This window comes from Plecotus auritus (genome assembly GCF_963455305.1).
Source record: "Plecotus auritus genome assembly, chromosome: 8".
Classification (NCBI taxonomy): domain Eukaryota; kingdom Metazoa; phylum Chordata; class Mammalia; order Chiroptera; family Vespertilionidae; genus Plecotus; species Plecotus auritus.
This window is the reverse complement of record NC_137782.1, coordinates 60,668,757-60,683,143: the sequence shown is the minus strand read 5'-3', so window position 1 is coordinate 60,683,143 and position 14,387 is coordinate 60,668,757. Positions and strand designations below refer to the sequence as shown.

At 44.9% G+C, this 14,387-nt stretch overlaps 1 protein-coding gene across 1 annotated transcript in view; it reads left to right on the top strand.

The window, feature by feature from the left end:
• Positions 1 to 14,387, top strand: part of CNBD2 (cyclic nucleotide binding domain containing 2) — a gene marked incomplete at both ends in the record, with an annotated part of 55,733 nt that overhangs the window by 10,839 nt on the left and 30,507 nt on the right. The window contains 3 exons of the mRNA XM_080684803.1: positions 3,555 to 3,718; positions 12,170 to 12,326; positions 12,803 to 12,954. Coding sequence (XP_080540929.1) covers positions 3,555 to 3,718; positions 12,170 to 12,326; positions 12,803 to 12,954 — 473 coding nt within the window. The remainder of the gene's footprint in view (positions 1 to 3,554; positions 3,719 to 12,169; positions 12,327 to 12,802; positions 12,955 to 14,387) is intronic.

The window sequence follows — 14,387 nt, the reverse complement described above, 5'->3', positions numbered from 1 at the left end:
GGTGCAAACATTTTACAGTTTAACCAAATGTTTGTGAAGTGTTTTCCCATGCCTCATCTCATTTGATCCTCACAGAAGTCCTGGAGTAGGTAGGTAGGAGGCTCGGTAGAATCCTATTTTCTTTTCATTAGCAAGACGCAAATAGTGATATTAAAATATTTTCTTTCAATGTGCACAGATTCATGCACCAGAACTAGTAGTTTATAAAAGAACATTGAGTGAAAAAAAGCAGGTTGCATAAATGATGTCTGCAGTCTGACATTTATATGAATAAAAACAAACAATTCCATACATATTCAGTGGACACATATATAAGTATAGAATAATGTATAAAAACGGTAAACTCTGGTGATGGAGAACAGATCTGTATGAGGGGTGACATGATGCAAGGTGATTTTAACCATTTTTGATTCTTCATGGAAAATATAGTCATTTATTACTTGTGTTATTTTCAAAGAGTTTATTTATAAATAAGAAAAAGACAGGAAACAAGTATATCAGATGTTAATGGCTAGCTTTGGGTGGTGAGATTAAGGGCAGGCCCCCTTTTTTTATCCTTCCTGTATGCTAGAGGAACACAGTGAGGGGATTGTTGGCCTGAAGTGAATGAGGGTGAGAGCGCTGAGAAATGGTATTTGAGAAGCTGGCAGGAGCCAGGCTCTATTTGAATTATATTCCCTTTTCCCTATTCTAGATATTTCTTTGAACTCCTAAGGTAGGCCTAAATCTGTGTATGGTTGTGGGGAGAATACTAGGTTGTATAACATTCTCACTTGCACTAAAGGAGTTAATTTGAATGAAGTAAAGATGATAAAACTTACCGGGGAAGTTAAATAAGAGTCAGTCCTATAGGAACCCAAGAAGGAGGTTCCTGCCCTAACCGGTTTGGCTCAGTGGATAGAGCGTTGGCCTGCGGACTCAAGGGTCCCAGGTTCGATTCCGGTCAAGGGCATGTACCTTGGTTGCGGGCACATACCCAGTAGGGAATGTGCAGGAGGCAGCTGATCGATGTTTCTCTCTCATCGATGTTTCTAACTCTCTATCCATCTCCCTCTCTGTAAAAAATCAATAAAATAAATACATATTAAAAAAAAAAAAAAAGAAGGAGGTTCCTAAGGATTGGGCTGGGGGTTAGTGAGAAAGATTTCCTGAAGGAATTAGGACCCCAAATGGGCCCAAAGAATCAGTTTGGTTCATAGAAGCTAGGAGCATCTGCATTTTGTCATAAATGGACACTGTGATAGAAATCCCAATGGGTTATTGATGGCAAAAGAGTTAGAAAGGAGAAAGATTGGATTCAGATATCAAATGGCACTTAGATAGCCCTTGCTGTGTGCTAGGCATATTGTAAGTCCTTTACACATATTTAATCTGCTATTTAAACATAGAGTTTCTGCTATTATCAATAGGGAAATTGAGACTCAGGGAGAAGTAACTTGTCTCAGGACAGACAAGCTAGGAAATAGCAGGCCAAGGTTCAAGGCCAGGCACCTGGCACCAGAGCCTGTGAGCTTTTAATCCCTGAGCTACACAGCCTTTCTGTTTTGTTTTTGTTTTTCCTCTCTCTCTCTCTCTCTTTAAAAAAATATTTTTATTGATTTTAGAGAGAGGAAAGGAGAGGGAGAGAAAAATAGAAAGATCAATGATGAGGGAGAATCATTGATCAGCTGCCTCCTGCATACCCCACACTGGGGATTGAGCTCACAACCTGAGCATGTGCCCTGACCAGGAATAGAACCTCGACCTCCTAGTTCATGGGTTGATGCTCAACCACTGAATCACACCGCCTGGGCTTTTTCTTTCTTTTTAACTTTTTTTCTTACGCTGCTTTTCTGAATGAATATGGAAGGCTTTGGATCTGTTGTTCTAATGTCCAGAATTCTTTATCATGTCCCACTTTCAGTTTGCTTCTATGACAATTACTGTTCTGTAACATTGCCTGCATTCATTCATTCTTTCCATAAATATTTTGTTGAGTTCCCACTATATGTGAGACTTTATTCTAGACTGGTAAACAAGATATATGAGGCCAATATCATGTTTATATTGGGCTTATATTCTAGAGCACTTTTGTCCCATAAAACTTTCTGGGATCATGGAGATGTTCAATAGTTTGTGTTGTCCAGGGTAGTAGTCAGCAGACACGTGTAGCTATTGAGCACTTCTGTGACTGAGGAACTTATTTTTTTACCTAATTTAAATTTAAATAGCCACATCTGGCTATTGGCTGCAATATCGGACAGTGCAATTGTAGATTGTGTGTGTGTTTGTGTGAGTGTGTGAGCTGGGGAAATAACAGATAATATACAAAAAGGATAATTAACAAAAAGGAATAAGAATTTCAGAAAGTATTAAATGCTTAGAAGAAAAGGATTCAGAGCTTATAGGGTGCTGGGAAGGGGGCCCTGCTATTTTATTTTATTTTTTTATTTTTAAAGAGATATTTTATATTTATTTATTTAATATATATTTATTAATTTCAGAGAGGGAGAGAGAGAGATAAAAACATCAATGATGAGAGAGAATCATTGGTCGGCTGCCTCCTGCACGCCCCACACTGGGGATCAAGCCCACAACCGGGGCATGTGCCCTGACAGGGAATCGAACCATGACCTCCTGGTCCCCAGGCTGATGCTCAACCACTGAGCCACGCTGGCTGGGCAAGAGCCCTGATATTTTAGCTCAGTTGATCCAGTAGGGTTTTCCTGAGGACATAGGAGTTGAGATTAGAATGAGGAGGGGGCAGCCATATCTATGGGAGAATCCAGGGGAAGAACATTCCAGGCAGAGGAAATAGCCCAAGCAAAGACTGCAAGACAGAAGCAAACTTGACACCTCCAAGAAATGAGTAAACGGCTAGAGACTAGAGAATAAAGGGGCAAGGCAGGAGCTGTGAGGTTGGAGGGGTTTAAGGAGGTAGGGAGTCAGATCACTTGGACCCCTAGGCATGGCACGGAGTTAAGATTTTATCCTAAATGCAATGGGCAGCCAGTGGGGGTGTTAACTACTTAAGTACCATATTCTCAACAGGTGGGAGTAGTGGGTGAATGGGTGGATCTGTTCCTACTGGTCCACAAGTCCTGGTTCATGAGGGTTAGCTAATAGTCTCTGTAGTTCCCTGTTCCTTAGTCTTCTGCAGCATGCGGAGGTATAGGCTTGGGACAAGGAAGGTCTCCCCTGACTGCAGTGTGCTTGTGCTGAGGGGCCCCTGGAGCTTAGGGAGCTCATATTGCCTGGGGTGGGGGTCAATGAACAGCAGTGGCAGTATGGTCAGTAGTTGGGAATATAGGCTTTGACATGTAGCAGATGTAAGTTTTAACCCAAGTGTCTTCACCTGTCGGGAATAATAATAGTGCCTTGCTTCTTGGGCTGGACGAAGATGCAGTGAGATAGTGTGTGTAAGATATGTCCTGGTGCATGGCACACAGTAAGCACATGTCAGCCACTGTTGTGTTGGGGTGGGAAAGTGTGAAAGCAGCAGTGTGAGAAGTTGTCCTGTGGCGCATGGGGGAAACTGCTGGGTCCTGTGTGTCACTCTGGTTCTCTCTCCCTAGGGTTACTTCCCTCCAAGGGCCATTGAGATAGCACAGAAGATGCCTTCTTGGAGGACAGAGCAGGACATCCAGGCCCTGTGTAACTTCCTGCAGGTCCTGGATTGCTACCGGAACTACTCAGAGGCCCTGCAGCTGCTTCTGGCCAGGGTCCTCCGCTTTGAACGGTCAGTGAGGGCCCCACAGTCCTGGGCTGGAGCTGAGCTGGGCTGGGCAGGAAGAGCCGGCTGAGAAGGCCATGGCAGGTGTGCCAGCCTCTCTGCCGAGTGTCAGCCGAGGAAAGCCATCTGTTAGTTCACCTTAGTGCTCACTCTTATGGTTGCAGAACAATTTATCTCTTTCATTCATTGAGATTCTACCCAGAATTAAGGAGAGGATCTGGTAGGAACCTCGGAAAGGATCTGTTCCAATTCCCTAATTTTTCAGATAAGAAAATGGAGGCTCATAAGGGGGAAATGACTCATCTTAGGTCACCCAGATAATGAATAGCAGAGCTGAGGCTCAAATCCAGGCCCAAAAAGCCAGAATGGATCACAGGTGATTATTTTACTAGTACATCCAGACAGGAACCAGGGCAAGGTCTTGAACTGGGATGAGAGAAAAATGAAATCTGTATTTTTCTTAATCTCTAATTGAAATTTATCATTTTCTTCAATCATGGATGTAGGTAGCAAACCACTGTAGTATTAGACATTATTGTGACTTTTTCACCAAAAGAAATCAAGTATTTTCACATTATATTTATTTATTTATTTTTAAATAAATCTTTATTGTTCAGATTATTACAATTGTTCCTCTTTTTTCCCCCCATAGCTCCCTTCCACCCGGTTCTCACCCCACCCTCTGCCCTTACCCCCCCACCAACTGTCCTCATCCATAGGTGTACGATTTTTGTCCAGTCTCTTCCCGTACCCCCCCACACCTCTTTCCCCCCGAGAATTGTCAGTCCACTCCCTTTCTATGCCCCTGATTCTATGCCCCTGTTCCCACCTCACCCTCTGCCCTTATCTCCCTTTCTATGCCCCGGTTCCCACCTCACCCTCTGCCCTTACCTCCCCTGCACTGTCCTCATCCATAGGTGTATGATTTTTGTCCAGTCTTTTCCTGCACCCCCCATACCCCTTTCCCCCTGAGAATTATCAGTCCACTCCCTTTCTATGCCCCTGATTCAACAACATAATTCTGATGTTGGTACGCTTGAAGTTGTCCCAGAGGCTCCTTACACTATCTTCATATTTTTGGATTCTTTTTGCTTTTCTAGTTGGGTTTGCTTCTTTGTATTTCAAATCTTTGACTTGATTCTTGCGATCCTCTAGTCTGCTGTTAGATCTCTGTATAATATTTTTTATTTCAACCAGTGTGTGCTTAATTTCTAGTTGGTCCCTTTTCATATCCTCAAGGGTCTCGCTAAATTTATCGGCCTTTTCTACGAAATTCTTGAAAAACCTTATAACCGTGGTTTTGAACTCTATATCCAGTCATTTGCTTTCCTCCATTTCTTTCATTTGTGATCTGTTTCTTTGTCTCCGCATTTTGGCTGCTTCCCTGTGTTGATAGAGTGGCTTTGTGTGCTAGGTGTCCTATAGGGCCCAGTAGCTCAGCCTCCCCAGTTACCTGAGGTGGACCCTCTTGGTGCACCTCTTTGTGGGCTGTGTGCACAGTCTTGTTGTAGTTAAGCCTTGATTGTTATTGGTATCTTTGGGAGGAATTGACCTCCAGGCCAAATGGCTGTGAGGATCAGCTGTGTCTACGTTGGGAGAACTTCTGTGCTGGAGACACCCTTATGAGGTAAGACTTGCTTCAGTGGGGCTTTGGTGCTCACTAAGTCTGCCCCCTGAGTGTGTCCCTTATGGATCTGAAGAGTTGTAATCCAGATGGTCCCAATCTGACCACTGGGTACACTGGCTCTTGGATCTCCAAGGAGGTGCTAATTTAGCCTCTGCCTGAGGCCACCCAGCAGGAGCTATGGAGAGATCTGCAGATTCCTTTTCTTTGTTTGGGGTTGGAGGTGCCAGATGAGGCCCAGCTGTGAAGTAATGCAAGCTGCTGCGGGGTCTTGGGCCTTCTTTTGGATGTTCTGGGTCTCTCTGACTCAGCTGCAGTTTGTTAGGTAACTTTAGAATTCAAAGGACCAGGCCATTCATATGCAAAAGCCTCTGTACACAGCTTGGGTGGGTCGGGGTCTCAGGGTGGAGCAATCCAGTCAGCCCTGCCCAAAGAGGCCCCCGGGTCTCGGTGTCCCTCGGTAATTACTGCAAGCACCTCTGAGAGAAAGCTGCTCTCAAGTTCCGCCCACTGCTAGACAGTCCAGTTTCTCCCCGTATGAGTCTGGGTCCCCAGAGTCTCGCCCGGAACTGGGTTCAGAGCAGTCAGGAGCTTGTGTCTTCCTCCCAATTGAAAAAGACAACCGTGTCCTAAGTTGCCAGAACTTTCTGCACGCACCTCAGTACCTCTGCCTTCCGCAGCTCCTCTGAGTCTCAGTGTGCTTTTGTCTTTCCTTCTAGTTGTAGAATTTCCACTCAGGCAGCCTTCCTGTGGTTCTGGATGATGTCCGTTTTGTCTTTTAGTTGTAGTTTTGAAGTGGTTGTGCAAGGCAGCAAGTGGTTGTGCTATGCCGCCATCTTGGTTTCTCCTTCACATTATATTTAATGTTGCAGGTTTCTTTTATTTTTAATTTAATAAATCTTTATTGTTCAGATTATTACAATTGTTCCTCTTTTTTCCCCCCATAGCTCCCCTCCTCCCGGTTCCCACCTCACCCTCTGCCCTTACCTCCCCTGCACTGTCCTCATCCATAGGTGTATGATTTTTGTCCAGTCTTTTCCTGCACCCCCCATACCCCTTTCCCCCTGAGAATTATCAGTCCACTCCCTTTCTATGCCCCTGATTCTATTATATTCACCAGTTTATTCTGTTCATCAGATTTTTAATTCACTTGATTTTTAGGTTCACTTGTTGATAGATATGTATTTGTTGTTCATAATTTTTCTCTTTACTTTTTTCTTCTTCCTCTTCTTAAAGAATTCCCTTCAGCATTTCATGTAATCCTGGTTTGGTGGTGATGAACTCCTTTAGCTTTTTCTTGTCTGTGAAGCTCTTTATCTGACCTTCAACTCTGAATGATAGCTTTGCTGGGTAGAGTAATCTTGGTTGTAGGTTCTTGCTATTCATCACTTTGAATATTTCTTGCCACTCCCTTCTGGCCTGCATAGTTTCTGTTGAGAAATCAGCTGACAGTTGTATGGGTGCTCCCTTGTAGGTAACTAACAGTTTTTCTCTTTCTGCTTTTAAGATTCTCTCTTTGTCTTTTGCCCTTGGCATTTTAATTATGGTGTGTCTTGGTGTGGTCCTCTTTGGATTCCTTTTGTTTGGGGTTCTCTGCGCTTCCTGGACTTGTAAGTCTATTTCTTTCACTAGGTGGGGGAAGTTTTCTGTCATTATTTCTTCAAATAGGTTTTCAGTATCTTGCTCTTTCTCTTCTTCTGGCACCCCCATAATTCTGATGTTGGTACGCTTGAAGTTGTCCCAGAGGCTTCTTACACTATCTTCATATTTTTGGATTCTTTTTTTTTTTTTGCTTTTTTGGTTGGGTTTTTTTTTTTTTTTTTTTGCTTCTTTGTATTTCAACTCTTTCACCTGATTCTTGTGGTCCTCTAGTCTGCTGTTAGGTCTTTGTATAATATTTTTTATTTCAGTCAGTGTATGTTTAATTTCTAGTTGGTCCTTTTTCATATCCTCGAGCGTCTCACTAAATTTATCGGCCTTTTCTAGGAAATTCTTGAAAAACATTATAACTTTGGTTTTGAGCTCTACATCCAGTCGTTTGTTTTCCTCCATTTCTTTCATTTGTGATCTGTTTCTTTGTCTCTGCATTTTCACTGCTTCTCTGAGTTGGTAGAGTAGCTTTGTGTGGTAGGTGTCTATAGGGACCAGTGGCTCAGCCTCCCCAGTTACCTGACACTCTTGGTGCACCCCTTTGTGGACTGTTTGCTCAGCCTTGTTGTAGTTAAGTCTTGATTGTTGTTGGTATCACTGGGAGGAATTGACCGCCAGGCCAAATGGCTGTGAGGATCAGCTGTGTCTATGCTGGGAGAACTTCTGTGCTGGAGACACCCTTATGAGACAAGACTTGCAAAATTGCAAAAGCTTCTGTGCTCAGCTTGGATGGTGCGGAGTTTCAGGGCGGAGCCGACAGCATTGGTTTTTCGTCAGCTTTGCCCTATTGAGGTCCCTGGGTCCAGTGTCCCTCGGTAATCACTGCAAGCACCTCTGAGAGAAAGCCGCCCTCGAGTTTCGCCCGCTGCCAGACAGTCCAGTTTCTTTCCGAATGAGTCGGAGTTCCCAGAAACTTGCCCGGAACTGGAATTCAGTGCAGTCGGGAGCTTTTGTCTCCCTCCTGCTTTAGAAAGCCAGATGCGCACTCAGCCTCCCGTGCATTCAGCAGTCAGTCTTCTCTGCGCGCATGCGCATCTGGACCTCTGCTTTCCACAGCTCCCGAGTCTCAGTGTGCTTTCTCTTTTCCTGACAGTCCAGATTCCCCCCGAATGAGTCTGGTTTCCCAGCATCTTGCCTGGGACTGGAGTTCAGGGCAGTCGGGAGCTTCCTCCTCCCTCCCGTTTTAGAAAGCCAGCCGCACACTCAGCCGCCTGTGCACACAGCCTCCCGTCCTCTCCGCGTGCGAGTCTCCGTACCTCAGCCTTTTGCAGCTCCTCTGAGTCTCAATGTGCTTTCCTCTTTTCTTCTAGTTGTAGAATTTCCACTCAGCCAGCTTTCCTGTGGTTCTGGATGGTGTTCGTTTTGTCTTTTAGTTGTAGTTTTGGTATTGTTGTGCAAGGCAGCAGTTTAGGTCTTTACTAATGCTGCCATCTTGGTTTCTCCTGTTGCAGGTTTCTTAAAAAATAGTTTATCACATCTTTGAGAATATGGTAGTTATTAGATATGCTATATTTGTTATTTGATGCCTTAATAAAGAGGCACATATATTGCTACATCACAAATTGGGGTTTTTGTTAACTAACTCTGCTGTATTTTATTTTATACATTTGAGCCATTATTCTGTGAAGGCTATATCAGATTGTCACAGAGCCCATGGCACAAAAAGCGCCTGGTAAATACCTTGTAGTAGAGAAGTTTAAGAGGTATGCGTGGACCCATTGCTATTTCCAGGACATTCCGAAGGCTTACAGGGGATAGCCTCGCTCAATATTTGAGGTGAGGCCTGTTTTGAAAATCCAGGATTCAATGTCACTATGTGTTTGTGCCCTGATATCTTCCTTCATGGAGGTCACAGTCTAAGACATAATCACAACTAATTATAGGTTATGATCCTTTATGAACCATGCAGCATCCTTTCCACAGGTAATAAGCCAGGGGGAGGAGATAATTATCCAGTTGGTTTAAGCGAGGGAGTTTCACAGCAGAGGTGACATTTGAACAGGTATATTTGACAGGTGGAAGTGTAGATAAGGACATTCCAGGGAGAGGGTACCATCTGCTTTGTTCTAGCCTAGTGAAGAAGAGCAAGTCACTGCTATCCTAAAGTGAGATTCCAGGACAGGCAGAATGGTGTCATGGAAAGAAAAAGAATCATGGAGCTAGGAGCTCTGGAATTTAATACCATGTCTGTTCCACTGGGACCTCAGACAAGTCACTTAAGCTTTCTGAGCCTAGTATCCTCATCAGTGAAATGAGGAGAATATGGCTTTTCTGTAGATCAAAAGATGGTGATTGTTAAAGCCAGTTGTTGATTGTCCAGGACTGGGAATTAGCAGATTAGATAGGATCCTTCCAGTTGCAAGTGACAGAACACAGTCCAGGGGAATGTATTGGTGACTCATGTATCTGAAAAGTCCTGGGATAGTTCTCCAGCTTTAGGCTTAGCTGGATTTAGGGGCTTAGTGTCACCAGGACCCTGTCTGTCTGTCTCCATCTCCTGGCACTTCATAGCATAAGCCACCTTCTCAGCCAGACTCTCTTCTCACAATGGAGAGATGACTGCCCCGGCCACAACTCCAAACTTTCCTCCTTCTGGTTTCAGTCCCTTGGGAAAGAGAGTAAACATCCTCATCCCTCAAGTCAGAGCCTTGGAATTAGTTCTTTCTGAACCAGGTTAGCTTCTCTTCAATCATCAGTGGGCAGTGATGCTCTGATTATCTGACAGTCAAGAAATGGTGTTTTCCCCAAAGCAAAATCAGGGTGCAGTTGGTAGAAAAAATGTGACCAGATGCTTGGCAGCAAAAGCAGTAGATGTCTACTGTAGGAGATTCAGGTTCTAGTGCTGACTCAAGTGAGATCTTCAAGCAAGTCCCGGGAGGGCCCCACTTTCCTCATCCTGAAAATGTAGATTGAGCTATATGATCTCTGAGGGTCTTTCTGGCTCCAATTCTAGAAGTCTACACTTGAGTGAACACTGGTTCTGCTCTTTGGACCCCAAAGTCTTATTTCCTGGCTGAATATGCCTGCCTTCTCCCATCTGGCCATTGTCACCTGGGCCATCACCTCTTTCCTACGTTGACACAGTTTCTGGTTTATAACCAAACAAACCCAGAGTCAGAGGGGAGCCTGAAGCTACTGACTCCAGCCTAATGCAGTCCTCAGTCCACCTGTTCTCTAGTCCCTGCTCCCAGGAATTTGCCACAGGGTCATGAAGCCAGTGGATGCTCTGGAAGCTCAGAAGGGGAGATAGTGCTATGGGCTGAGTCTGAGAGGTCTTCCCAGAGGCAGTAGGATCTGAGCTGGACCTTGAGCTCCTTGAAAGAATTTGAATAGGTGAATAAGAGAGTAAAGTCCATTCCAAGCAGGGGGAGCTGTGTAGACAAATTAATGGAACAAAGGAAGTAACACTTGTCCTGTGCAGAGGGTTGGCTCTGGCTCTCCTGCTGCTGGTAGCTCAGAGAGGAGGGAGAGGAGAATTCAGAGGACCTGCTGAGGGCAGTGCAGAGAGATTGGAGTTGAGGGGTACGACAGCAGTCTGGAAAACACTGGGGCACTTTTACAAAGGCCACTGATTCCTAAGGTAGACACTGAAGGGCAGACTTTGGGCTCCCCATTGCCTTCTGGGTAAAATCCAAACTTAGCCCAACTTTTGTACCGAGCCAGATTTCTCTCCCATTACTCCCCTGACCTCCTCCCCATCTCCCATTTTTCTTTCTAATGGTAGTTACAGTTATTCCTTTGAATGTGCCCATGCTTCCAGCAACTTCTGGGCCTTTGAAACTGTTTTTTTTTTTTTTTAAATAGATTTTTATTGATTTCAGAGAGGAAGGAAGAGGGAGAGAGAGATAGAAACATCAATGATGAGAGAGAATCATTGATGGGTTGCCTCCTGCATGCTCCCCATTGGGGATCAAGCCCCCAACCCGGGCATGTGCCCTTGACCTGAATCAAACCTGGGACCCTTCATTCCATAGGCCGACACTCTATCCACTGAGCCAGACCAGCTAGGGCACCTCCGGGCCTTTGGACATGGAGTCCTTCTGCCTGGGATGTTCTTCCATCACTCTGTCCACCTGGATGACTCCAGACACCATACTAGAGCTTTCTCTGGCCTTCCTAAGCTGAGTTAAATGCCCCTTCTCTGTGCTTCTGAATTATCCCATGTTTACCTCTCTTAAAGCATTTTTAAACCTTATTTACCTCCTTACTTGACCATAATTTTTATTTATTTATTTATTTATTTTTAAAATATATTTTATTGATTTTTTTACAGAGAGGAAGGAAGAGGGATAGAGAGCCAGAAACATCGATGAGAGAGAAACATCGATCAGCTGCCTCTTGCACGCCCCCTACTGGGGATGTGCCCGCAACCAAGGCACATGCCCTTAACCAGAATCGAACCTGGGACCCTTGAGTCCGCAGGCTGATGCTCTATCCACTGAGCCAAACCGGTTTTGGCATTGACCATAATTTTGAGAATGAAATCTGTGTCCTTTATCACTGTGCCTGACAGACACAGTTGGAATTTGTTTAACTTATATTGAATGAATGAAGGAAATTAATGAATATTAAAAGAAGTGAAATTTGAGCTTGCATTTGAAATACAGAAACTTCCTTCTGAGCTTAAGAACTAACTCTCAGTTTTCTTGGGACCTGGCACTTCTACCCTCAGGGTTCCCAATTGGGTAGTGAGTTCTTGAAGATCATAATAAGACCATGTATTTGTCTCTTTGTAGGCATATTCATCTATATTTTACAGACAAAAGAAATGGAAGCTCAGAAAGGGGATATGAGTTGCCCAGTGGCACATAGCTAGCTAGGGGTAGAACCAGGATTGGGATCCTGGTCTGACTCTAAAACCAGTGCTTTTAATTATTTAGCCACTCATCCAATCCTTTCAGCATGTGTTCATTCATTTATTTCACAACTGTTCATAGAACATTTACTGTGTGACCAAGCAGACTGACAAAGGCTCTGTTCTTTGGAAGCTTCAATCTAACAGAGGTGGGCAACTAAATATGTGTTAGCTTGATGGAGCTGGGACTGGGCTCTTCTGAGTCCTTTCTAGTCCCAGCCTGTGTTTTAATTCTCCAGAGCAAAGGGCACAACCAATCCAACTCTCCTCCCAGCATGTACCGGGCTCTGGGTTGCTACTAGATCACAGGGCTATGGTCTTTTCCCAGGTTTGGTCGCAGACGTGTGATCATAAAGAAGGGGAAGAAGAGCAACAGCTTTTATTTCATCTACTTGGGCAGAGTCGCAGTGACTGAGGATGAGGATGGCAGCAGCGCCTTTCTAGACCCCCACCCGATGTTGCTGCAGAAGGGCGACTGTTTTGGGGTAATGGAGGAAGGGCCTAGCTTCCTGGGCTGGGGTTGGAGTGTGAGAGATTCCTGCTAGAACCTCTTGGCTAGGCCCAATCCTGCCTTATATTCTGTGCAAGCCACTGCCCTGTTGTGGGTCCTAGCACCCTTATCTGTCAAAGGCCAACTCTTCATTTGTGATGTTTAAGGAGTATGTTCCCCATATGACCCCTTAGAGATACGTGACTCCTCAGTGAGGCCTCTCCAGCTTCCTGACTCTAGCCTGGTCAAGTCTGTTGCCTGTTTTTCCACAGGCAACATATTAAGAGGGAGGAGTGGGCCCACTGAATGGGGTGATGAGCAAGAGCACAGGGCTGGCCCCAGAACCTGCAGTCTGGAGAGGAGAAATTTCAAGGGAAGGGGGGAGACAGAAGCAGGAAAGAGGTGTGCAAGGTTACAAGCAGGAAATGAGAGGTAGCCTCTTACTTGCCTTTGCCCCTGTCTACCCAACAGGAAATGGGCCTTCTGAGTTCTTCAGTAAGGAGGGCCACTGTGGTCTGTATGGAAGAAACAGAGTTCTTGGTTGTCGACCAAGATGATTTCCTTGCTAATAAGCTGGACCACGAAGTTAAAAAGGATGCCCAGCATCGGTTTGATTTTTTTAGGTAACTCCATCATCAGCCAGCATCTTCCCCCCTGAGTGTTTATTAGGTACCTAACTTTGTCCCAGGCTCAGTGGGAAATTCTAGGTGCTTTTCTCTCTGCCTGAAATGTTCTTCAGTACCCACCTCCCACCCAAGTTCTCAAACTCCTACTATACCTTTAGGTCTCAGCTCAAATATCCCTTCCTTGTGGAACAGTAATACTAGGATGGCTAATGTGTATTGAGTGCTTGCTGGGCCAGGAAGGGTGTTAAGACGTCTGGACTACCTGCCTTATCTAATTTCACATTCAGTCCTGTGAGGATATTTCTCTTATTCTCCCCAATTTATGAGTGGGGATGTCCCAGAATGTCTGATTTAGAAGTCTCTGGGCCTCACCACCCCACCTCACTAACCAACCCCATCTACCCTCAACCCATAATAGAGAGGGTGCCCCTCAATGCTTTTATCACACTATGTTAAAACTGTAATTCTTGATTACACGATACTTTGCAATTTATTTGCCCCATCAGACAGTAAGCAATATGGTGGCAAGGCCCTATCTGTACTCTTTACCACTGTAATCCCTGTGTTCTCATAGTGCCAGGCACATTCAGATGCCCATTCAGTTATCTTTAGGAAAGAGTGAAAGTCAAATGAAGCATAGGTACTGGCACTGAAAATACATGTCGTAGGTTGCAGGCTATAGAGAATCATGATAGGCAGAGCGTCCCTGTGAACTAGAGCTGAGAGAGCGCTTCATAAAGGATCTGGAGCCTCTCAAGGGGGAATTTAGTCCCCAAGGGAGGAGCAGTTCATTTGTTCATATAGTGGGAAATGACACTGGTTTCCTTCCAGTCTCAGCTCTTACGCTTATCGGTCATGTGATCCTAGATAGGTCACTTCTCCAAGTGTTAGTCTCCTGCTCTGTGAAATGGAGATAATGATTCCTCTCTTCCAAGATCATTGTAAGGATTGAATGAGATAATCATGGGAAGTGTGTGGCCCAGTGTTTGGCACATAGTAGGTGCTCCTTCTGTGGTGGCCCAGCTTTCCTTCCAGTGCCTCTAGACCCTTCTCATCTGGACATGGCACTGACTCCATTCTCCTTTGGTGCTGTGAATGGAACTCAGTGCCCCCACTGAGGCCTAAGTCACTGAGTTCTGAGCTCATAATCTGTTGGAGTTGAGAAAATCTACTACCATAGCTATTAGTTCCTTTGGGCCTCATCTGAGGAAAGGCAAACACATGTATGTGGTATATGAGGTCAGGTGGAGGGGAAGTCACTTCAGTGGGCCTTCAACCACAGGGAACAAAAGAAGCGAATCCAGACTCTTCCCCAGGGCTGAGTATTTGAAGCCAATAGGCCATAGGAGATGGGTAGGAATGCACTGCCCAAACAAAAGTAGAGCGAAAACTGCTGGACTTGAGGGGCAGAATAGCTGGTGAGCTGCAGT